The sequence below is a fragment of the Chelon labrosus genome, assembly GCF_963514085.1.
Source record: "Chelon labrosus genome assembly, chromosome: 5".
NCBI classification, from domain to species: Eukaryota; Metazoa; Chordata; class Actinopteri; order Mugiliformes; family Mugilidae; genus Chelon; species Chelon labrosus.
This window is the reverse complement of record NC_140341.1, coordinates 24,561,225-24,586,800: the sequence shown is the minus strand read 5'-3', so window position 1 is coordinate 24,586,800 and position 25,576 is coordinate 24,561,225. Positions and strand designations below refer to the sequence as shown.

General features: G+C 39.9%; 2 protein-coding genes across 6 annotated transcripts in view; both read left to right on the top strand.

Moving 5' to 3' along the window:
- The window catches only part of ptpn4a (protein tyrosine phosphatase non-receptor type 4a), a 68,052-nt gene extending 63,104 nt beyond the window's left edge, over positions 1-4,948 (top strand). For both annotated transcript variants that reach the window (XM_084544897.1, XM_084544896.1), the window contains exons 25-27: positions 533-681; positions 801-936; positions 1,026-4,948. In XM_084544897.1, coding sequence (XP_084401023.1) covers positions 533-681; positions 801-936; positions 1,026-1,418 — 678 coding nt within the window. In that variant the 3' untranslated portion in view covers positions 1,419-4,948. The remainder of the gene's footprint in view (positions 1-532; positions 682-800; positions 937-1,025) is intronic.
- Positions 4,949-6,530: 1,582 nt separating this feature from the next.
- Positions 6,531-25,576, top strand: part of epb41l5 (erythrocyte membrane protein band 4.1 like 5) — a 32,880-nt gene continuing 13,834 nt past the window's right edge. For all 4 annotated transcript variants that reach the window (XM_084544661.1, XM_084544662.1, XM_084544660.1 and 1 more), the window contains exons 1-16: positions 6,531-6,723; positions 7,836-8,047; positions 13,941-14,045; positions 14,810-14,852; positions 15,016-15,094; positions 15,335-15,379; positions 16,303-16,355; positions 18,143-18,263; positions 18,513-18,600; positions 18,829-18,917; positions 19,056-19,125; positions 20,891-21,060; positions 21,978-22,084; positions 22,670-22,688; positions 23,630-23,675; positions 23,829-23,947. In XM_084544661.1, the coding sequence (XP_084400787.1) occupies positions 7,868-8,047; positions 13,941-14,045; positions 14,810-14,852; positions 15,016-15,094; positions 15,335-15,379; positions 16,303-16,355; positions 18,143-18,263; positions 18,513-18,600; positions 18,829-18,917; positions 19,056-19,125; positions 20,891-21,060; positions 21,978-22,084; positions 22,670-22,688; positions 23,630-23,675; positions 23,829-23,947 (1,334 nt within the window). In that variant the 5' untranslated portion in view covers positions 6,531-6,723; positions 7,836-7,867. The remainder of the gene's footprint in view (positions 6,724-7,835; positions 8,048-13,940; positions 14,046-14,809; positions 14,853-15,015; positions 15,095-15,334; positions 15,380-16,302; positions 16,356-18,142; positions 18,264-18,512; positions 18,601-18,828; positions 18,918-19,055; positions 19,126-20,890; positions 21,061-21,977; positions 22,085-22,669; positions 22,689-23,629; positions 23,676-23,828; positions 23,948-25,576) is intronic.

The window sequence follows — 25,576 nt, the reverse complement described above, 5'->3', positions numbered from 1 at the left end:
GTATCGAAGAGGGCTCTGACTCGCTGAAGAAACGGTGGTCAGTACTGGCTGTCTGTAGGTTGTGGGAGTGTTTAAGTCTTCATCGTGGCAGTCTTCATCACTGAGCGCACAGTGTTTCTTTTCCCTGGTGAATGCACAAAAGAGACATTGCTGCTATATAAACTGAACATTTTTTTTTTTTTTAGTGAATCTGTAGAGAATCTAGCCACTTGTGTCCCTTGTGATTTAACAAGTGGTCCGGCGGAGTGGAAAGAATAACACCAGTGTTGGTTATTCACGCTGTCTGTTTTATAAGACGTTTAAAGGCTGTAATTGCACAAACAGCGTGGTCTCCCCCCGGGACACAGAGCTCAATGAAACATTCTTGAAGATCTCCCACATTAAATAGAATAACCTGCTGGGGTTTGAGTGTGACTGATATGCGAGAATAACTAATTCCTTTGTAAGCTTGGATCTTGACCCACTGTCGGTTTCAGAAGTCTCTCTGAAAGGCAGTTGTTTAATTTCTTCTTTTCTCTTTGTGTCTGTTCAGAGTGAGCAGAAGAGGGAGCTTACTCAGATTCAGTACCTGGCTTGGCCGGACCATGGCGTTCCTGACGACTCCACTGATTTCCTGGACTTTGTTAATCTGGTACGGACCAAACGGGCCGGACAGGACCAGCCAATGGTGGTACACTGCAGGTAAAGTAAATTTATGAGAAGTTGTGGGACGTTGTCAACCTATAGCAACTGTAATTCTCTTCTTGTACAGTCTGTGTTGTAAATTAACATCCATTTCTATCTGTGCTGTTTTTTTCCAGTGCGGGCATTGGTCGGACAGGGGTTCTGATCACCATGGAGACGGCTTTGTGTCTAATGGAGTGCGGTCAGCCAGTGTATCCTCTAGATATTGTCAGGACCATGAGAGATCAGAGGGCCATGATGATACAAACACCTGTATGTAGACACATCCATTATTCTGTCCAGCTGCTCTCAGCCACTTCAAAACAACCGCTAAAATATGTCCCTCTGTTTTCCTTTGTCAGAGTCAGTACCGCTTTGTGTGCGAGGCCATCCTGAAAGTCTACGAGGAAGATCTAGTCAAACCACTCACGACAGCTATATACCAGCAGAGGGAAAAGGTGAATGATGAGCGGGAGGAGGAGAAGAAAGAGCAGCAGAAAGCAGGAACAGAAAGAGAGGAGACGGCAGCGACGGAAGAAGGGGAGGCGGCTGTGGTGGAGTTGCTGGAAGAAGGACTGGACGAAGAGGAGGACGACGACGAGGAAGTGGAGGTGCTGGACGTGGGAGAAGTGACGGAAGAGGACGACGACGACGACGACGACGAGGAAGTGGAGGAGCCGAGTGTCGCGAGCGCCACCAGCATGACGAGCGTGACCAGCGCGACAAACGCCGACCCCGATCTCGTCAACCTGTGACCAGTGAGCTCCGCGGGCCGTCGGGGGTTACCAGGAAGTGGCCAGGTGGCCGGAGGAGAGAACAAAAGCACTGTTGCACTTTATGCTGAAATAAAATGGATTAAAGACAAACACAAACAAACGTGAAAAGTCATGGACGAGATGGAATTTGAAAAAAAAAAATAAAAAGAAAGAAACCCAGCTGTGTTGAATAGGTACCATTAGGGGATATTGTATGATCAGGGTAAAGAAAAAAATGATACAAAGAATAAAAAGTTAAAAGTACGAGAGAATAAAATGTGGATGGGGAAACGCTGTAGTGCCATAAGTACGAAGGGGAAGGGCTGCCCCTGTGGATGGAGAGCTCCCCGTCCCCTCTTGTTTTATTTTCTTTTTTCTTTTTACCTAAAGGGTCGCCCTGTCCCCTTCTGAGCGAGTCTGCCAGACGGACCTGCCTTTTTTTAGAGTCCTTTTAGCTGATAAAGAGATATACCTTATCCTTTGTTCCTCAGAAAGAATATTTATTATGTTTTAGTTTGTGTCAAACCCTGTCCACTGAACAAAAAAAAAAAAAGTTGTACGTTTCGTTTGTATGAGTCTAGAGCTTCATGCTTTCCTGATTAAATCTTAGCTAGTAAAGTAGTGTGATTCCTCTTCTTCTAACTACTTCTTTATTTCTTTTGCTTTTCGTGCGGGGGGGGGGGGGGACAACAGTGGTTTTATTTATTGTACTTGGTTTTGACCTTTGTTAGCTTTCTCGTCTAAGTTTCTGACGGCGCAGACTGACGGATGGACAGCTGAGAGCGCTTCGTGCCTCACCTCTTGTTCAGTGCTGTGGCGAGTTGGATGCTTAACCCTGCTTTGTGCTGTGTTTTTTTTGACGTGGCCATCGTCTGGTGTGGCTGCAGGACATAACTGGTTTACAATCCTCAGGCCCAGTGTTTACCGGGGGCCGCTTCTTGTTCCTAGGAATCAGTTATTTGACATTTAGGTGTCCTCGCATTGCATAAAGCTTATCAACTGAACAGAAGACATTGAAAGAAACCCCCAGTAGACACCCGGCCTAACTTGAGTTCCAATCTAAACAAGGCTGAGGTCAGTTCATTTCTTCCTTCAAATTCCTACAAGTCCAATGTTGGAGCCTCTGCTGAGGTGTCCTTGAGCCAGACACCGATAGCGAAGACACCGTTTCCCTCTGATTAGGGAGACTTTGAGCAGATTACTACTTTATGCAACCCAAATACGTCTTGCTTTCTTTGCACAGGTCATTATGATAGAAAGAAACATGTAGGGCTGGTTACTTGGTTAACAAGTGGTTGAAGGCTTCTACAAGTTTTATGCAATTAGTTTTTTTTTTTTTTTTTCCTCCTCCAAAACCACAGTGAACTGATCTCAACCTTCGTAACAGCTCCCTCCACTGATCTCCCCATATTTGTATTTTATTTTTTTAAATGCCGATGGTAGATACTTGTGTACCCCGTAAACTGGAGCGTACCCCGTGTACATGCTTTGGGAATGGTGGATCATTGCTGTCAGAAAAACTAGCTGTTTGTTTTCCTAATGGGAAACCTTTTTTTTAAACTAACTTTCATCAGGGTTCAGAGGTCACTGGAGCGGAGCCAGACATTGCTGTTTAATTTGATTTAAACCCGCCTGCCAGGGAACAGTTGATAGTTCAAAGAAGCAGCACAAACAGAACGTTCAATCGATGGGTTTTGCTTTTTTTCCCCCCCGGTGACACTTGGTCATTTTAGGACAAATGGTGATTTTTAAGTCAAACTGATGAGTCATGGGTGGTAAAAGATTTAATGATGATAGCTATTTTTAATTCACAAAGCCCAGTATGAAGTCACTTGTTGAGTTTATGTTATCGGTTGTTGTGCTCTACATCGCAGCATGGAGCGTAGCCTCTTCATACTCTGAGATTTCTTTCTTATCGGCTGCTTCAGCGCCTGCTGTCATTTTCTCCCACGGTGGATTCTGCTGGAATACCTACTGCTGTGTGTGTGTGTGTGTGTGATTTGTGTTTATCTATCTCCTCTTTCTTCCCTCTTCCATTTCCAACATGTAGTCTGTTTAGCTGTCTGGTCTTAAGCCTGCTTGTCTGTTAACTGGAATGAAAGGTTGCGCCGTAAAGACGCAAACCGAATCTAACCTGATCTCAAGTTTTTGAAAAAACAAACAAAAAAACAATCCGAACAGAGCCTTCTTGAAGAGTCGGGCCGAATCTTTGCCTGCCACAATCCGCGCAGTGTTCATAGCTCCCTTTCAAACAGCTGAGTCACACACATGTAGAAGTGGGATCAAGAAGAGCCGAGATACAGCTTTTCCTCTTCTTCTTTTTTTTTTTTAATCCCCTTAATCTCCCCCGTTTAGCGTCCCTCTCCCAAAATCAGCATCTTTTAGTTGCTTCTGCCGGGCCCACGCAAAATCCACAGTTCATTCTTCTCTTTGTGTCTCCCCCCCCCCCCCCCCCCCCAGATGCTTCTCTTTTGGATCATAACACATGGATCCCACTCTCTCTGCACGGCCTCAAGGCAAATGAGACATCTGAGCAGAGGACCGTGGGTACAGTAGCACAGAATCAAACGGCTTGTTTTCCGCAGAAGGATAAACCGAGTCAGTGAGTGGAAAAGCCACATTTAACTCAAGTTCTTTTACTGACTAAAGTTGCGAGTCCCACGTGTATGAGCTTAAAACGTGAAGAACTAAATCTTTTGGATATGGCAGCGGCAGGTTCGGCCAAATTAATTGACACAAATCTGCTAATGAATTGGCATCAGTCTCCGAGAGAACCCTGCAGGGAAAAGTTAATAATATTTGATCATTCAGGGCTGCCAGAGGATCCATCTGCACAAAACATCCAGCAGTGAGCTGTCTTATGTTCCGAGTGTTTTGTTGTCGACACATAATTGGTACTGTCTGTGCGTTTTTAGGGGGTACTGATCAAAAGTAGTTTGGAGGGGACCAGACGTGGGGAGGGCTCGGGTTAGTTGTATTTTTGTAAAGACGATAACAGTTCTAGTTGGGTAGGGAAAGGGACAGCACTTTGTAGAAAGGCTGAGTGGCAGGTAGTGCTACTGGAAAAAAAAAAGAAAAAGAAAAAGGTAGAGACATAAAGCATTGTTAAAAAGATTTTTTTTTATTTATCATTTTTATTTCATTTGACAGTGAGACACCTGTAGAGAACAAGAAAAGGAGCTCCTAACTACACAGTGCCACTTGTTAATTTTATGTAAATAATATTAGACCATGTAAATACAATGTTGTATATGAAAAAAAAAAAAATCTTTAAAATAAAAGGGAAATCCTTTGTGAGCAGAAAGATTTTGTTTTTATTTTTCTTTTCTTTTGGATGATTCAAATGTGACACAAACGGTGTGTATTTCAAGACTGCTCCTTCATTTTTATTTTTTTTTTCCTTTTTGGGGTTTTCTTTCAGTCTATAACAGCGAGTGTATATACAATGAACCACAAAACGATGACAAATGTTTTACCGTATTATACCCTTGGTTAACTCCTTACCTGTGTCATAAAAACCTTTGTCCTCAGTTGCTTGTTTCTTTCTGGTATCATGGTTTGACGGTGCTTTGGACATGTCTATAAGCTTGATTATTGAACAATTAAAGCTTGTCTGTCAAAGCATGGAGACGTGGCTTCGGATCACCTTGCTTTTCCACACTGTAAAAGTGAGGTTGGGCAACGTTAGAGTGACGAATGAAAAAGGGCTGCCGAAGGCCTCATTTAAAATCACTTATTTACATTTTTTTAATTTTTTATTTATGAGATTTAACACCAGAGAGAAGCCATTACACAAATGAAGTAGCTAATGTAAATCTGTAATAATAATAGGCCCCAAAGAAAAAAAAAACAATCTCAGATGACAGAAAACAAAGCAGATTTTCTAGAGAAACAAACTGCTCAACAAACAGCTTTCCCCGTCCTTCATAAAAAGAAAAAAAAAAAAACAATAAATGATCTTAAAGATATATAATAATTCAGATTATGTATGCTATTCAGAAACTGTTTATAAGAAACAGATACTTTGCATCCCACCTCTGCTTTATAGTTACTACTATTCTTGAGCAAGAGCCCACAATGGAAGCATTTAATGTGCATTAAATGAGAAATAATGTGTTGACTATAGTATGTGTAGTGGTAAGTGCCAGAAGATTTAAATATTACCTTTCAAATCTGTCTATACAGGGCTGTCATACTTTCTGAGGTGCTCACCTCTACAGTAAATACATGTCTTAGTCATCCAGATCATCATTTATCCAAAAAACAAAACTGAAACAAGTTCATAGTCTTTAATTTACTTGCATACCAATAAATGATTGACTTGCTACATTATAGTGAGATTACTAGCACTCTGTGGTAGTGCATACTCATAGTTTGAAGCAGTATATCTAAAGATTTCATTTATCTGTCATTATGTTAGGTACAGACATGTGAGTAATTTCGTTCTGGGTAAAATACTCTGCGTTCGTATGCGGCAGAATGAGATTTGATGATTTAAAAAGCTTTCAACCCGGAGCAGTTGCAGCAGCAGAGGGGGGGAAGAATATTTAAAAGACTTTTAAATGAAATAAATTGAACTGTATCTCAGTTTGACATTTAACATCTCATAGTGCTTAATACGGTGGAGAGTCGGAACAGGTTTCAGAGTTTGATTCAGAACACTGCTTCAAACCACTCTGCTACCCAGACCTCTACGCCTCATTTATAAACCTGTATTCCTTAAACTGACCAGAAGGGGGAGCTGCTGTCAAATAGAGATGGCCTCAACTTTATGATCCAAAATCAGATAAGATGAATGAAGTATATCACTGCAACTTTTAAATGACGTGAGGAGTACTATTTCATGAATGGGTGCGTGTTTATTTGTTTGACTGTTTTAAATGTATAACTCATTAGCAGCCTTTTTGTCAAGTTTCGTGAGTACAAATGACACAGTAAGAAAATATTAAACTATAAACTGAAAAGGATACGATTAATTTAGGGGTTTTAATTAGAAACTAAGAATATATATATATGTGTGTGTTTATAATTATAACTCCCAGCAGTTTAACCAAGGTTTTGTCGCTTTAAAAATGCTAATCGAGTTTTTGTTAGGGATTTGTCGTGACGTCACATCCGGAGAAGAGCTACTTTTTGTTGGGACCTGGGAAAGAAAATTATCCCGCAGAGGTAGCGAGCTGGAATACAAGAAGAAAACCCAGAAGAAAGCCAGTTACAAACCATGGAGATGTGCGAGCTTTCTGTTTAGTCGTCTACAATGCAAGCGGGCGTGCTTTCACCGTGAAAATCCTACCTGGAGCTTTCTGTAAGTAACCCATCATCCAGACGCCCTCGGCTCCACAAGTGGCTGCGAAGCAAGTGTGTATGTGTGCTGGAGCCAGCTCTCAAGAGTGTTTGTTTTGCTGTGCGGGGCGCGCTCGAACGGTCGGAGTCGTACTCGTCGTGTGCGTTCGGTGGTAGCGGTTAGCTCGCGCAACATATAACAAGCACACACCTGTTGCTTTTTCTCGCAGCAGCCAGGTACTTCGGGCCTTAACTGGGTAACCTTAAAGTGAAGCTAAGTTAATGTGTATTTTTACAACGTTTGTTCAGTAGCTAATTTCTAATATGTTCCAGACAGGTTTTGGTCTTTTTCGGTTGAAACTTCAAATAGCTTTATTTACACATCTTAGAAGTCGAGTGTCGCGAGCTAACGTTTTCGTACTAATTCTAACGTTGCACAATTTTATTTTTAACTTTAAGGCATTTTACTCGCTAGACATTAGGCTCGCTTTTAAATAGCAGCGAAGGTTGTTACTTTGATTTCGACCGTTTATTGTCACTTTTCATACATATTAATTTGAAATGACGGCGGTTACCGCAACTCAATTAAACTGGCCGATAACTGGACGTGCGTTGTTAAATCTTAATTTCCTCGGCTGAGATAACGTAACTTCATAAAAATCAGGTATCAGATGGAGATGCTTATCAGATACCTGCTAGCTTATGTAAGCTATCCTGGTTACGTTGTGTCCTGTAACATTTTGGTCGTAAGCAGTCAAAGTGTTTTGCTAACATAACCAGTTGTTGTAGTAGCTGTCGTTGTGATACCTGCTCTGGGCCCAGAATATCATACAGTGTCCAGTTTATGTGAAAGAATGAACAAATATGGCGCACCTGCCAGACTCCAGCTGATTGTATTTTTGTTGTTGTTTGTTTGTTTTTTGTCATGTTTTCCATGGCTGAGATCTGCTTTCTAGGGGTCTTCAAAAAACAGTGTAATTCTTTTTTTTTTTTTTTTCACTTACACAGCCTTTATCTCTGATTCTGTGTGTACAAGTATGCACTCAATTTCTTTAGCTAAACCCTGTTTTTAAATGTGTAACACTGCTACCATATTACATTGTTTTACAGTCCACTCTGCACTCTTCTTTTCAGGTGTGGTACTGTTCCCGTCCCTCCCTCCCATCATGCTGAGTTTCCTGCGCAGGACGCTGGGGCGACGCTCCATCCGGAAACATGCAGAGAAAGCCCGGTTACGAGAGGCCCAGCGGGCCACGACGCACATCCCTGCTGCTGGGGATGCACAGTCTATCGTCACCTGCCGTGTGTCCTTACTGGATGGGACAGATGTCAGTGTTGACCTGCCAGTAAGTAGAGTTGCTTGGTTTGTCAACTTTAAGAATATGGCTTATAATGGTCTCTTTGTCTTCAGTTGTCCTTGATAAATCCGTATACTGTTCTGCTGCTGTTAAGACGACAGTTGCCACTCAGAGAACGGATTACACTTTGGTACAACAGTACCTAAGTGCTTATAGAAGAGTTGGAAAGTGAAAGCCGCGTACTAGTGACCATTGTGTGCCTGTGTCAGTAGAGCATTGCCTGTTAAGTCTGTGAAGTGTGGGTCTGTGTATGTGCGTGGTAGCGTTGCTGATCACCTGTAATTCCATGATCCTCTCTGGAGAACACACTTAATCACATGACACCATCACATGACACCGTCACATGATGTGTATGGCTCATCACCAAGTGAACACAAGGCAGAACCGCTGACTGTATAGAACGCCCCCACATTCTGCTAAACTTTTCTTTCTTTCTCATTTTATTAGTTTTGTCTTTACCGACTTTTAGACAAGCACCAAGCTTCAGCTGGAAATAAAAACATATTTTGATGTCGTACTTTATATAAATGTATAAATAATGAATAGTCACTATTGTTTTAGAACAGGGACACAAATGTCAGTTTTCCTGTCATGTGATCTTTGTTTTTCCATGGCTTACATATTTTAATACTTCGCATTTCCACTAGCATTCCATGTAGAAAATCTGCAGCACTCCAGTGAGGTCAATCTGGTATTTGACTTGTCAAGCAATCTGTCTGTCCAGAATATATTCCAAGAATGTTACGCTAAAGAGAATACCTTTACTCTGTATTATTGCATCTGTTCTACATTAAAGTCAACCATTTGCTTTACTCAAACTTGATATGAAATAGTGTCTTCAAGTCACCAGTACTGCAGAATTCCTCACCAGCTTATTGAGCAGGAATGTATTTTATTCAGCATACCTTACAAATGATGTCACACATCTTTGAGTCTGTCTACAGTTAGTGTAAGGACCTGCCAAATGTTTAACATGTAATCCAGCCTATCAGCTCGGTATTGTGCACATAGAGAGAGTGCATTGTGTTCTTCAGTCAGTCTTTCTTCTAGTGGAATGTTATCTACTTGGACTTTTTCTCCCTCTCTATTTGTCTGTCTGTTGCTCTCTTGTTTCAGTTTGGGTTTGAAGGTTTCTTCACTGTTTTTTTTTTTTTGTAATTTTGGAGGTAACTGATTATCTTCAAAATTCTCAGGCATTTGATGTTTATGTAGAATATTTTAAATGCATTTCAGCAGATCGCTTGTCTGTATGTTGGGTTTCAAAATGAGATTCTTCTTGTTTTTCCCCTCCCCCAGATAGACTTTTAGGAAGCTTCTTTCTTATCATCATTTCTCTCTAAGTGATAGAGCAGTTGGGTGCTCTGCCTTATCCTGCAGATATAATTTACAGTGATAACAACACCAATAGTACTTCCAGAAAAGAAGTGTAGGAAAATAGGAAAAGGTTATTTTAGTTAAGGATTACAAGGATATATGTCAGGAAAGAGTTGGCACAGATGCAATCCAGCTATACTTTAGGTTCCTCTCTGTTTAGTTCTCTGGTGTAGTTCCTAGTCTTGTTTTAAGCCTTTCTGAAAGGAATCTCTCCTTCAAGCTTAAATAGATGTAATTAGAAGTTTCTCCTCTCCTATGTGTCAGTATTCCTGCCCTTCATTACACTGAAGCCTGCATAATAAAGAGCAGTATCCGTTGACCGATACTCGGCTACAGCTGGTGGCATGCAAAAGCTTGGGCACACCCACCCCAAATGTTTGTTACTCTGAATAATTAAGCAAGGAGAAGATGACTTGATTTTTATCTCCATTTTTACAGTTTCAGAATAACAAAACTTAAAAGGCTCTGACAACTTGCATGGTCAGTACCCCCTTTGGAAGTTCACAGCATGTAAGTGTTCTTTGCAGCTAGCTAGCGTCTTTCTGGTTTTGTTGGGTGGAAATTGGGTTCATTCTTCTTTGAAGGCTTCATGCTCTCTGAAATTCTTGGTCTGCCTTGCACATACTGTTCTATTAAAGGTGTAGCCACAGATTTTCAGTGACGTTACAGTTGAGGGAGTGTGAGATCAGAGCCTTCTGCACGTGTCTTTTTAAGTGGTCTATTGTGTATTTCTGTTTCTCTGTGTAATTCACACAAAGGTGAGGGGAACTGAGTGGCTCGTGTTGGATTGTAGTTGCATGAATATAGTGTAGTTCTGGACCCTACTCGTGACTTAAAGCTCTCTTTTCGTCTGCAAGACGACCTTGACCACTCTGGTGTTTATTTGAATCCATTTTCCCTCTATTAGTTATGTTTCCCATCTGACTGCAACAAAACCCTAAAACATGATCAATCAACATTGCTTCCACTGGCTTCAAATTGTTTACAAAATACATTATGTTTGTTTAAATGTTGAATTTTGTAGTGATGACTTCCACTGAGGTCATATTTGTACAGCTGTTGCTAAAGAGTAGAATAGTGCCAGCTCCTCAGAGTCTGTTAAATCTACCTGAAGGTCTTTTGCCGTCTAACTTGGCCTTTCTAACAATCCTACAAGCAGGTCTCTGAGAAAGTTATTTTTATTGCTCTTCCAGACTTCAGCTTGACCTCTAATCTTCCTGTTGATAGCCTTCTCCTGCTTTGTGTGCATCAATTATTTTCAGAGCAGCTGCTTGGAGGAGCCCTTGGCTGTTGACTGTTGGGTCAACCACGGGCTCCTCTAGTGGAGTATTTATAGAGCTTTAAAATTTTCATTACCTGGGCTTTCCTAATGATTGGGGCCAAGCTATATCCCTAACAAAACTAATTAAGTTCAGTTAAGATAGCACATTTACATCACCATCAGTGTAATGGTCAGTGTTATGTCTCCCTAAGGCAGGTTCTTCTTTATTGCATGTTTTAAAAGTCTGGGACTTAGCCGTTTGTGTCAGTTATTTCTTTAGTATATCTTTGTCAGTGTAATGCAGAGTTTGTAATTGCAACAGGACCCTACAGGGAAATATCAGCTTGACCAATAGTGTTTTTGTAGTTAATATAACTGAGTAAATAAACCTTGTGCCAATCCAAGTAGCTCCTGGTAGTACAGAGCTAAGAGCAAATGATTAACATGGAAAAGATTCAGCTGGCAGCTTCCGGATGTTTCAAATAAGTTATGATTTGCCAAGCAGTGGCTGAGATATTCTCCACATTGCTGTCTTTACCTAAAATAAAAACATATCATGTGATGCTGGCAATACCTACAAACTTTTCCAATAACCCAAAAAGAATCGGTCAAAGCACCATGGGCCAGAACAGGAATTAGGCAGGTGTGAGCCTCATCTTGACTCCCACAGTTAGCCATACATGACACAGAAACACCCCTAAACTTTAAACTCCACCATTCAGTAGAGCAATAGCATCTGCAAGGTTCACTTGGTCTGAAGTGTGCTTGTGCTGTATACATTGTCACTACATTATGAATGGTGTATGCATGTTTATTGTTCATTGCTTATACATCTGTTAATGCAACTCAAGCGGGCAGAAAAGTAGGGGACCTCCTGCTAAATGGTACAGTTGGTTCTTCTTTTAAGATGTTCAAGTGGTTGTAAATACACAGCCCCAATCTAAAGCTGAATAGGACTCATTCAAACGCTTTACTGGCTTTCCAGCTGTGTTTGTGTGTGTGTATATGCTTGTGTCTAGATGTTAGGCCACCCAAAGCTGTCGCCAAGGGATACCTCTTTTTGGCAGCATCTATGTCCGCACGAGATTCCACATAGCCCTATCATTCACATTCCTTCCTTTAAATTTATTAACTTCATTGTCTTTTTTTCTATTACCCTTGTACACACACACACACACACACACACATCAATTGTGATAGATCTAAATTTGTTGCCCAAAGAAAAAGCACAGTCATTGGTTACATAGTGCAGTAGTTGAGTGAGATCATCAGTTAAATACTTAGATTTAAACCTAAATAATCTGATAGAATGTCTGAGAGGCAGGACTGTGTGCTCAAAGGCAGGCAGAAAGACTGCAAACGGCCAAACAATACTGCAAGCACTATAACAAGGCCTTCAGTGCTGCGCACACACACACACTCAAACACACACACACACACACACACACACAATGAATCTTTTGTGCTCTCTCCCTGGGTACTGTAGGGGTGCGGTATGCCTTGACAGCTATGCCAGCTAGCATGGGGCCAGCCCCCCTGAGCTGCCCAGGAGCTCTCTCAGGGTGTGTGTGTGTTTGTCAAAGAGTAGGAAACATCGGGCCACCCGTGGTTCCATCCTTTACTTAACCATAGTTTTCTTTTCTTAACCCTTACAATTTTCCGTAGATTGCACTGTGTACATAGTCGGTGCTAAATCAATGTAAATTGATTTACATGATGAGTGAATGCACAATATATGAGGACAATAGTGGTGTTCAGCTTCTGAATGAGTACTTCTATATAATGTTTGTTTGTTGTTGAAATAATTAGGACCTCACATATCCTTGATGTATAGCCAAACAGTCAAGCACTTGGTTGTCAAATCAGTGTTCTATGTGGAGACTCAAAGTGGCAATAATTCATGGGGGCTCTGATTATCTAACATGTTTTTGATGCTTGTAAAAACAGAAAAGGCAAAGGAACTTGTTTTATTTTATACATTTACTGTTTGTTTGCAAATGGGAGAGTATAAAGTCAGGCATGTGTGCAAAAGTAAGTGTGGATAAAGAAAAAAGGTTCCGAAAGAATAAACACAGGGGGTTAAATGCAGCAGCAGACTGATCTTAAATATGACATCTTTGCCTTCATAGTGAAGGTCCCAGAGAGCCAGATGATCACATGATGTTTCCAGCCACTCCTTCAGTTCCTGGATGTCTGGGGCACTTACACCCCCATTACTATAGCAACGCTGTCACTGTGCCTCATGACAGGGTTTGGAAGTTGTGTGTGTGTGTGTGAGAGAGAGAGAGTGAAAGAGCACATATGAGAGAGATTTCCCAGTCCCAGGCAGAACACAGGCGGTAACTGGTACGACTTCATCAGAAAGGGCAACACCTATTTAAAGTTGAAGAACCTGATGTTAATATTTTCTCATATCTCTTTTTTTTTTTTTTCTCAAACATTTATGGGAACATAGTTTAACCATGCATAATACAAACAAACCAAAAACAGAGACAATGTTTTAGTAAGGTATAAGATAGGAAGGCCCATCCATTTATGTAGAGTAGAGTGGGACAAATAATCTCTCCCAGAGTGCTCTGTACAGTTGCAGTGATTAGTCAATTAACCGATTGCTCAATCGCCTGAAAATTAATCTGCAACTATTATGATAATCAAATAATATTTTTATATTTAATTTTGTAGCATAAATGCCACACACGTCAATATTTGCTAGATCCTGCTGCTGCAATACGAGCCTTAAGTGCTCTCCTTTATCATACATATCAGTAAACTGAACATCTTTGGATTCTGGACTGGTGGTCAGGCAACTCAAGGCATCTAAATTTTGTCAGTTTGGAATGGGATTTTTTTTTCCTCTTTACTTTTCTTTTTTGTCTGACATTCTATAAATTATTTAACAGGCAAAGTAACTATTAGGGGTAATTATTTGGAAATATGCCACCTTTTCACACATCGGTGATCCATAATTGTCGCCAGTAGACACAAATCCGTACTGTAGATTCCTTTGTTTTAATGTAATCTTACATTTTGGACACTTAAGTACTCCTCGTATACGCTGAGACTCATCTTTTCTGCTGTTGTTTTGACAGTACATGCTCATGATGACGAATACCCTATTCTTACTTTCACTACTTTTTAATATCTTTAGTTAACACCTACTGTTTTCTTTATGACTCGAAGTGAGGCAGCATATATAATACATAAATACTTAGGTCTTTTGTATCTTTTCTGTGTTTCCCTCCTCAGAAAAAAGCCAAAGGCGAGGAACTGTTTGAGCAGATCATGTACCATCTGGACATCGTAGAGAAAGACTACTTCGGACTGCGCTTCATGGACTCGGCACAAGTGCCAGTAAGGATGAAGATAGACTTTACACTGTAGTTAACTTGTACTCTTGTTTTATTCTTTCATGCCATACTGTGAGAGACATAGTATGGTTCTCAGTCTAAATCACTTTCCTCTTCAGAAAATGAACTAAAAGGATTGGTTATGGGAGTCTTGTGAGAGCTGGGAGTCAGGCTGTCCAAACTGCACAAACTGTTTTAAGTAATTGGTCTGCCAGTGACCCTGTTCCTTCACTGTGATACTCTGTGAAGGCCGTGGAAGAAGGTGGGGGTGGTTGGTGGGAGAAAAGATGAAGCAGAAGGGAGGGAGACGGGATGGGTGAAGAGCATAATGAAGTTGAGAGAAAGAGAGACAGAGAGGGAGGGCCGTAATAAGGAATGTGGGGGAGAGGAGACTAGAAAGTTCCTCTGTTATCTCTCTCTGCGTCTCTCTCTCTCTCTCTAGCTCTCTCTCTAGCTCTCCCTAGCTCTCTCTCTAGCTCTCTCTCTAACTTACTCACGGACACACAAAACCACCACCTCCTCTCCTTGACATTGTTCATGCCTCATAGAGCCTGAACTTCCGAGACGAATTACTGCACAGAACACACCACTGACTGTGTGTGCGTTTATGTGCACATGCAGCTTTAACTGGGATAACATTTTTTTGGAATATAAGCATTAAATGTGTGTTAGTAAAGACAAAAGACAGTCATACGAAAAAATTTAAATTTAATTTACTGACCTAACTAAAATATTTTGCTAATTGTTATCACCTTCGTGTTTTTTCAGCATTGGCTTGATGTTACAAAAAGTATCAAAAAGCAAGTGAAAAGTAAGTGTTGCAGAACCCTTGTCTCTACCCATTTCTTTTCCTGTTCCCAAACACACACATTATTTTTCTACATTATTTAATCCCCTGTACTCTGGGTGTCAAGTAGTTTGACTGTTCTGACTTGTCATTATTACACTGTTAAATGTGATAATATGTCTTTTAGTTGGCCCACCATACTGCCTTCACATGAGAGTCAAGTTCTATTCATCAGAACCAAACAACCTGCACGAGGAACTCACCAGGTGAGTCACACACACACTTAAATTTTGCATCTTACTTTCTCACTCTCACATGAGAAAGGTTCAACATACTAAGATTTCAAGGTTTTATTTTGTAAATCTGATCAATTCATATACTTTCTGTGCTTAAAAGAAAGTCAATGTCATGTTTTGTGCTGGAAGAAATTCACCAGTTTATCATTGAGGGGGGCTGGGTTAATGTAAGTAACTCACAGTTACAGTTTGGTTTTCTTTTCCTTTCAGATACCTATTTGTATTACAGTTAAAGCAAGACATCCTCAGTGGCAAGTATGTCATTTTCCTGCTTTCTGGCTTCACTGTCTTTTATCTTTTATGTGCTGTGCTTGTATTGTATTGTTTACAGGAGAAACTTTTTTTTTTTTTTTTAGCCAGGCTGACAAATATAGTTGACTTTGTCATAACATAGAAATGAACTAAGTGGCTTATCATGGTTACATGTTCTGGCATTCAAAAGTGCTGCCAGTAGGTTGTTTAAGTGCAGTTAAAACAAATTTAGTCTGCTCTATTAGAAGGCTTCATACAGGACTTGTAGCTTCCTCACCCACAGTGACAACCTAACTGAGACTACTTGCTCCCATGCTTGTTCAGTACATTCTGACTGGGTACTTAGTTGGATTGTTCAGAGGTGGACAAAGTGAAACAGCAGTAGAGCAGACAAGAACAGATAAGAAGCTTATCATTTTCCTATCACTGGACTAAATAGTCTACCCATTGCTGGCCCAATTTCCTGACACCTTAACTATTATGATTGACTACTGCATTTCTTTTGTATTAATATCATTGATTCTTATTGCTATGGAGGCAGCCAGGCTGTGCCACTTTTAAATGACTTAAGTAAGACATTATATTTTCTTCATCAGTTGTTAATCCCTTTAAACATGAATCATCAGTTGTATTGTTAGTCATGGGCATGTTACTTAAGCGCCTTACAGGATTACATGTTAGTCAGAAGAATTGAATTACATCAGTCATTAAATGAAGTTAGAATATGTGTATTAGTTTTTCACAACAAAGACGATTAAGTCTTTGTTTCATTGTTTGGCTCATTACTGGAAGGAAGTGGTAGAGACAAGGAGGCCTCTGACAGCGTCATTGGGAATTTTCTTGTATTTCCTGTGGAAGTATTTTAGGTTTATTCCTTTTTTTTTTTTTTTTTTTTTTGACTAATTCTTGCATTTGTGTATTTTAAGGCTAGAATGTCCATTTGACACCGCGGTGGAGTTGGCTGCTTTCTCACTACAGGGTAAGCACAACAGATATTCAAGATTTTCTCCTGCTCTGTCATCACCTCTGAAAATGCTGCCATTCTATGTTTGTTGTAGCGGCTGTTTTACATGTTTGCGGAGTCGAGAAGTGAGTCTTTGTAGGATAGCGCTCCAGAGGCGATGTATACAATCTTTTCACATGAGATTACACCAACAGATGAGGTGTGAAGTATGCAGTCATTTGTTCATTTGGAGTAGGAGCATTGTACAGTTGCTTAGCAAGACAGGCTTTCATCTGCAGTTGCTACACCTGTATTCTAAGAACTTGTTTATCTTCACTCACCTACAGTCCAGAAAATAAGTATTTTTTCTACAGTTTCATCTTTTGAACACCTAAATTTCAGACTTGTAATGACTATAAGTTACAAATACTTGTAAGCCCATTCGAATGAAATCTGAAACTTAAGATGGTTCTTTAATGTACAGTAGTATCCATTATTTTATTTCAAAGTGAGTATGCTGAAGCACAACCAGAAGAACTAAAAAGCTGTCCAAATATCTGATCTGGACTTTAGCCTGAATATGTCACAACCTTCCTACATGCCCGAGCACAGCACCTGATCTCTGTTTAGTCTGAACAAGGCTCCCAACTAACAAAGCTAACCTAACATGGACTAATAAACTTGTAGGTACTGACTGTTACCAAGAGCTTTGTGTACCACTCCTGGCAGAATTGCCTTTAATTACTGAGACAAAAACTCAACCACAATAAAATATCAAATCAAGGAGTGGTTTAGTTTTGAAACATGACAGAAGAATGGGATCGCAGACTCATGGCAAAGTGTCTCCCTCTTTGGCTAAAAAACAATGGCATTTCTGAAACTATTATATTTCTCATCTTGAGTAGTTTCTCCTGTCTAATTTTCTTTCTTTAATAGTCTGAGTAAATGTAACGGCAGCATTTTTATTTTCTATGTTTACTAGCATATTTAAAGTTGATTTAGCATAGTAGCCTTATGTCCATTTCAGGACATGCAATCTTCCCTTAGCTACTATTTTAAATAGTGCTATAGGAGCAGAAATTTATTATTTTTTGTTTTGTTTTGTACCACCAGCAATAATTGCATATCCAAAAACGCTATGTCCAGTTGCTTTTCTTTAACATTTTGGACATACTATGACCTGGATGACAGAGGACCTTCTCAGACATAATGAGTCCATACCTTCACACACCTTATCTTCGTACACATGTGACATAAAAAAAAAAAATACAGTTGTTTAAATGGCTCTTAACTTTATGTTGGCATAAAATTTAAGACCTGTAATTGGCTTAAATTTTCAGATTACAACATTTACTTGCAAGAGCAAATTATGCAATTTCAGAGGTGCTTCGGGGTAACAATGACTGAGTCTCTGGAGAAATTTATGGAATGGGATTGCGTGCACAAACCCTTGGGCACACACATACATCTTCACCGTGGGGTAAATGCCAGCTCATTAGTGCTCTATCCTTTTCAGTGGCCCCCTAATCTAGCTGCCATTCTGTTTTCTCTCTCTTTCCCTCAGTTGAGTTTTCTCCCTTGGTTTTTTTTTTTTTTTTTTTTTGATTTTCTTTTCCAGAATTATGTAGTTGGTTCACTGACATTTACTGGGATAAGGATAGGAGGGAATTGCCTTTTCTCTCCTCTATGTCCTGAGAATATTGGTAAACTGTTAAGTTAAAGAGTGTTATTAGTCTCAAGTTGATATGTACAATGGATTTTCAGTTAATTAACCAAGCAACTATCATTATGAACCATCAGTATGTGTGTCTGTGTGATTTCAGCTGAGCTCGGTGATTGCGACCCATTAGAGCATCATCTGGACATGGTGTCAGAATTTCGCTTCATCCCTAATCAGACGGAGGATGTGGAGCTGGCTATATATAACACATGGAAGGAGTGCAGGTAAGAATTACATTGTAACTGACATAGATATAAGCAGTCAGTAATAATGAAATCAAATGTAATATTGGTGAGAATAATGCATTCATGAAAATGGATACATTGCTATTGATAACAAACATTTTAGGATGTTATCTGCTCTATTTACTTTTCATAGCTTTTGTGTTTGTTTGTTTTCATTTGACTTGGAGGTTTTGATTTGATTTTTCCTGTTTTGTGTCTCCTCCCATCCCCCCCACACACATTTTCCAGAGGTCAGACACCAGCTCAAGCTGAGATTAACTACCTGAATAAAGCCAAGTGGCTAGAAATGTATGGCGTGGACATGCATATGGTCAAGGTAACAGATGCACTCTTCCTCACCACCACTACTTATCTTACTGTAGTTGCACATGCAACTACAGTCCTAGCATAGCTAGGATTACAAACAGGAAGTGTCCTTGATGAAAGGCAGGAAGTAAAGGCAACGTCAGAGAGCATGAATATATGGTAGGGTCATAATGCCATTTGTGTTGATGTCTCTTCTTTCCCATCGTCTCTTTGCATGTCTTTCTATTCATCCCTGCAGGCAAGAGATGGTAATGAGTACAGTCTGGGTTTAACTCCAACTGGAGTTTTGGTTTTTGAAGGAGAAACCAAGATTGGACTGTTTTTCTGGTATGTTTGGTCTTGACCTAATACAGTTTGTTTTTCGTTTTTTTTGGTTTATATAAATACTTTTTAGTATGATCTCTTCATTTGTGTATAGTTCTAAGTTTTTGTATGTGCTGGGTGTCTTTTGTGTGTCTGTTGTAGGCCTAAGATCACTCGGTTGGATTTCAGGAAGAGCAAACTGACACTTGTGGTAGTGGAGGACGATGAACAGGTAAACATGAGCACGCACACTCAGTTACTTGCCAGACAACAGAATGTTAAAAATGCAGAACATACAGTGCATTCAGTGTTGCATAGTAGTCACTCTTGATAACACAAACTCACTTCTCCCTATGTACAGTACCTGATTATTATAATGAATGTACTTCCCCTACTTTGTTCTTGTTGTCCCCAAAAATAATACCATGCAGTGTATTACAAGTCAGTTCTTGTCAATTTCTCTCAAGGTGTAAGATACATGGCTAAAACGGTGTGCATGGAAGCTTCCCATATCACTCCTATAGCATTGTTACTTCTGAGACTATCAAACCATTTGATATGTAAAATAATCTAAGACTTACTGTGTAACTACATCTTGTAAAATGAGCATATAAAAACATCTTAATACTGATTATCAGAAAGGACAAAGACAACATTATTTACAAAGTTTGGTAGACCATGCAAGTCATTTTTGAAATCCCTCAATATACAAGCATACAGAGATTTCTTTCTTTGTTTCTTAATAAAATAGCTATTCCTCTTAAAGCCTTTGTTTGAAGTAATGCCTGAGCCCTAAAAGAGGTCAGTTCCAAATGAAACAAGGTTTGACATTGTAATACACTCAGGCTTGTGTGTGTGTGTGTCCATCCCGGGGGTTTTTGTGAGGTTAATAAAGAAGCCTGCCCCCTCTGGTATTTGTGGTATGCACCGTTCTCCTACAAACACACACAGTCCTCGCCTCCCAGCTCTGTCCTAAACAGATGTACAGTATACTGTACGCTAGTCTTGTCACTCAAAGAATATATTGTATGCACTTAGATTCTCAGTTCTCTAACAAGGTGATTATGTGTCACACGTGTGCATCAGAAGCCTCAAAGAGTTAAACGTCAGGAGTAGTAATGAGCTGTGACTCTTGTCAGAGTGGATTGACAGAAACTTTAATTCACAACAGTTCTGATAATCGGTTAATGGCTTCAGTGATTCTATAAGCAAAAATGTGACTTTTTCAGCCTTTTAAATGTGATCGTGGTCAGCCAAACAGAATGTGCATATTAACCTTGAGTGCTTTGAAATTACACATTACAGACTGTCTCTGGTCCACTGTGATTTAAGTGTGGTTCAGCTACATTACTCGTTGAGATTTGCAAGGGCTTCTTATACATGGGTTTGCTGTCTTTGATGCATGATACGCCTACAAAAAAATCAGCTCGATACAAACAAGAATAGTTGTGTTCTGTCAGGCTGATGTTAACAATACTTTGCATTGTAAATGTATTTCGAAGCATTAGATCATCGACTTGACATGAACTTCAAGCAAATTGGAGGCAGAGACTTTCTCTGATTTATGTTTCTTGGTGCATGCCATTCTTCTCATATCTGCCTCATTTCATGAGTAAGACTTCACTGCTGAACTTAATTGTAGCGAAACTATATTGCCTAACAAACCCTCACCCCTCCAAAAAAACAAATGTTTAAACAGCTCTGAAGTTCGTGTTGATGTTAAAGAAACTATATAGATATTGTGGTGTTGGCCTGTGAGAGTGCCTTTGCTTTGCTTATGCACATGCAAGAGACTACTTACCACTGACCAACAGGAAAATGCACACAACACATTTCTGTGAGTAACACTGAAAGTAAACATAAACCCTTGGTGCCCCTTTAACCTGCCGTAATTCACTTTGCCCTGGTTATAAGTTGTGTTCCAAATATTACATTTTATCAGACCTTATCATCTTCTCTGTATTACCTTGATCTAACACCATACTAATCATCCTCAGGGCAAAGAGCAGGAACACACCTTCGTCTTCAGGATGGACCACCCCAAGGCCTGCAAGCACCTCTGGAAGTGTGCCGTGGAACACCATGCTTTCTTTAGGCTGAGAGGGCCGGTACAGAAGAACTCTGCACGCTCTGGATTCATACGCATGGGATCACGCTTCAGATATAGGTAACAGTTACACTGGCAGTGTCAAAAGCCTGATGTGTGGTTTGTCTGCCTTACACAGGGGTTGCAATATCATTTAGTATTAAACCTGCAGGGTTTAAATACCTCTGGGAACAGTAGCCATCGTTACAACAAATTACTGATGACACCAGAAGCTTAATTGATTCAACATGATTGTTCAGACAAGCAATTCTTGTCTTCTCTTCCGACTGCTCGTTGGTTCACATTGAGGTAAAGACTCACTTTCTGTTGAGGTGTTTCAGAAAAACTAGCATTGTCAGCATGAGCACTATGCAGTGTCTTTGTGCACAGTGTCTGTGCATATCCTGAGCACTAGTGACTTTTAGCTGCAAGAGAAATATGGTTGGTGTAAGGAACATATGTAGTTGGGATGGTTTAAAAGTAGGCCTTGGGGGATGGGAGAATGCAGATGAGTAGAGTGCCACAATGTTGGAGAGCCATGCGTTTGTGTCTGAGCTGTGTGTTTGGGTGGACCAACAAGATAACCCTAGTTTGCCATACAGTACTGCATCATTCTCTGGACATACAAAAACCTCTCATGTGTACACACAGATTACTCGCAGTGGTACTAGACAGAGGCCCAGTGTCAACATACTGCAGTAGCCAACTAGTTCCACTCTGTGTGTTTAAACATTACCCAGTTGTATAAGCATCAGCGGTAAAGTTGATTTAACACAGGGGTTGTAGGGGTTTGTTATTAATAGAAGGTTATCGCCTGGATGGGTCCAGAGTTCAAAAGGGGTCATTGCTTTGCCTGCTGTATTTTTTATTTTTTTAATTTTTTTGTTATACAATGAGATTCATACCAACGTCTTCAAGAAGAGTTGTTTATACTTAATAGTTTTGTTGGGAACAAATAGTAGCCAATGTAAAATATTTCTTTGTTTTTCTGTGACCAGTGGAAAGACAGAGTATCAGACAACCAAGGCTAATAAAGCAAGACGGTCAGCCTCCTTTGAGAGAAGACCCAGTCGACGTTACTCCAGGAGAACCATGCAGAGCAGAGGTGGGGACAAAAATCACACAGTCACTCACCTTCACAGCACAGGGAGACATGCTGCCTAGTAGTATGTGAAAATATTCATAATAAATCTGTTATAAATAGTCATGCAAAGGGACAGAACTAAATAGTATATGCACACAATATGACATATTAACCTTGGATGGTGATATCTTACAGTGCATTCAGAAGCTAAGTAGTCTAACCATTCCGTTTTTTTGTCATCTCATAGATTTAATTTTAAATGGTTCTTGAGATTTGTCTAGAATAGTCTGCCAGTGGCAGATTGAATAAGTTTGGCATAGTCTGTGTATACCTCTGTATATACTGTCCCACAATGCAGACTGCATGCCTGAGATGGGAAATAGCAAAGCAGTCTTTGTGTAAAAGGTACATGTCCACTTGGATTTTGCCTAACAAGGAAAAACAAGTATGGAAAAAGTGAAAGCATCTGAATACTAACTGAATCCACTGTACATAACATAAACTTGTACACATCCATGCATGCCTTGAGGACAACTGTATTTAAAATTTCAAGTTTATATTTAAGTATATATCTGGACAAAACTGTGTTTGTTCTCGGTTTTACAGGACCATTCCACACCCAGGGGTGAGTACATGCATGCTGAAATTATTTGGTTGTTTCATCGCCTGTTTAAGGCAGTCGTCTCGGTGTTGATAAGCACTGATTTCATTGTGACCATATCCACATTAGTTATTTTATGTAGAAATTTTATGTAATTAATTAATGTCAGTTGAAGCTTTAAGCTTTCATGGGAACTGCCAAGTCTAATTAAGTAATAATTAATTAGCTAATTGCTCATTAATTGAGCACAGATGCGTCTGTGACTGTAAAGTGCTTTAAGTACCAATAGGTAGAAAAGCGCTATATAAAAACAAGACCATTTACCATTTCATGGCAGCCATGGCAGTTAAGAGAGTGTTATATCCAAATTGTACATCTGCATTGGCCCAAAAGGTGGTCGTGTGCCACGGCCTGAATGCTAGACACAGTTCATGGTACGAAATTCTCTGTATAATTTGCCATCCACGGTGAGCATTGTGCTCTATGAAAAACACTGTGGAAGACTTAGCCCCTGGTTTGTCTGTAAAGTGGTCTTGGGTATTCTTCAATAATTTACCATCACAACCACATACACTATTAAACAAGAACTATTATGCATATTCTCATTTTCTGGAATATAATATTGGCTGTTCGTATTGTCTCTGGCCAATGTTTTAAATAATGATGTAAACTTATGTGAAAGTAATACCTGTTAGCTTAAAGCTCTGGCTTCACACTGCTTTAAATACTAGGTTTTCTATATTTTAGCTGTTTTTATTTTCTACTCTTGTGCAGAGTTGATGTTAGCTCTTTGTGAGGGGAGCTTAAAGAGACAGGAGCTAAAATGGCTTGTTTCAAACAGTGGATGGACTGAGGGCCTGCATAAAGGCCTAGTCTCATAATGAAAAATAGCATAGTGGATCCCATGTAAGAAACTTGAGAATTGATTGTTCTTTGATTAAACTGCGCCATTGCTCTTTTCTCAGGATTCTTTCCTCAGGCAATGGGGTCAACTCCAACAAAGACAGCAAGGTGAGGAGCAAAACTTCTGTCTTCTGTTAATAGTGTAGAATAGCAAACTTAGACCAACAATAGGAGATGTCATATAGATTTCGGTACCTCCCTTTCACATCCTCCCTTTGGCACATCTCTTCATATATTCCTTTTTCTTCTCTCCTCCATCAGGTTGCTCCCAGTAGAGGTGCCTGTTCAGGCATGCCTGTGGTCAGTCTGGTTGCTTCGTCTGCTTGTGGACCAATGGAAATTGAGGCTTTGCCTAGGAGTCCGGGAGGTGAAAAAAGGAGGTTGGTTCCTAGAAAATATTTCCACATTCTACTTAGTTAAGAATTACTTCCTTAGATGGTCTGAGTACTTCCCAAGCTTAGATGGCCATTCACTAGGGGTTCCAAAGTGCGTGGCCATTCATATATTGGTACCAGGTAAGAGATGACCACAATCTGATTGTCAGCCTCGGAGTGTGAGTGTTTATTTATTTATCTTATTTTTTATTTCATCCACTATGGCACTCTGGCCCCCTGAGAAAATGCACGAACCAAGCTTTTGATATTAATTTGCATTTCATTTTTTATATGCCACCAAAACCTTATAACTGCTCAGTGCTCTCTAATGATTAGGAAAACAAAACCAGATTAGAAAAGGTTGGAGCAGGCCACTGATCTCTGTTAGGTGCTGAAAGAAGTGGGTGGATAGTTAGGTGTGTTTTTCATAGTCTAATACCATGTGAGTGGCTTAGCATGGCTTATCCACTGACCCTGTGTTGTTGTGACCAGAGAAAGCAGAAGAGAAGGAAACACGGAGGCAGAAAGATAGATGATGTGTCTGTGCATTTCCCTTCCATGCATGACTTTGACATATTTTCAACTTCCTGCTCTGTGTTACAAGTGTGCATGATATACTGTACTGGCCATGGGTAAATGAGACAACTGATAGGAGTTTTCTTACCTTAAATGTGATATTCAGAAACTTCCCTAGTACTCAACTCAGATCTTTACAATAATAGTCATAATGCATTTTATTTTTTTATTTGCCATCCCACAGCGTCCTTCTGTCCTGTTGTATTTTATGTCTGCCATTACTCCGATTTGTTACCTCTGAGCAATGTATTTTGGGTCCATTATGTGGAAATATATTGTAATGTGAAGCTTTTGTACGATGAAGAAAATCAAATGTGCACATGCAATATATGCATCCTACCTCCTCTGTTATAAACCTACAATGTTCCCTTGTGTGTTCCAGTATTAACATGTATTGAGGACAGATTTGTCTTGTCTGGAGGGAGCCCTGGTAGGTACAATTGTACATTGAACCTTGACATGGCTTTGGCTTTAACCAATCAATCGCTGTGCAGTGGCGGCCTTTATGATTTTGGCTTTGGAAGAGGGTTTTCTTGTGGTGGACAGACAGCAGTTCGCTACGATTTGCTGTTTGTTCACCTTTGATCAGCATGAAATGCTTTCGTAATCAGTGCAGGAAATAGCGGTTGGTGTTGATTTGGGCTACTATGCGGGGATCTTGTAATTGGTATGATGAATTAGTGATGTGATATGATTTCAGCTCTGGATCTGTTCTCTCTTCAAGAATTTTCTGCATTCTAGTTTGTAGGTGTCTTTACTTTGAGTCATCTGCAGTCATTCTGTGCATCCTGTGAACCCCCTTCTTCTCTTTAAACCCTTATTTTTCTTCTTCTTAACTACTAAATGGTTTATATGATTATTTAACAATATTTAAATGTTAGTGGAAATATGTTAGTGCCAGTAATGCCATAATATTGATACTGTACGATTACCAGAGAATAATTTCATGTGGAGACAATAGGGAAACTTCACTTGCCTACGTACTGTATCCAGCTTAAAGTAAGCCTTCCTTTTCCTGACCAGTGTACTTATGCCTCTGGGAGAAAAAAAGGTCTTTCA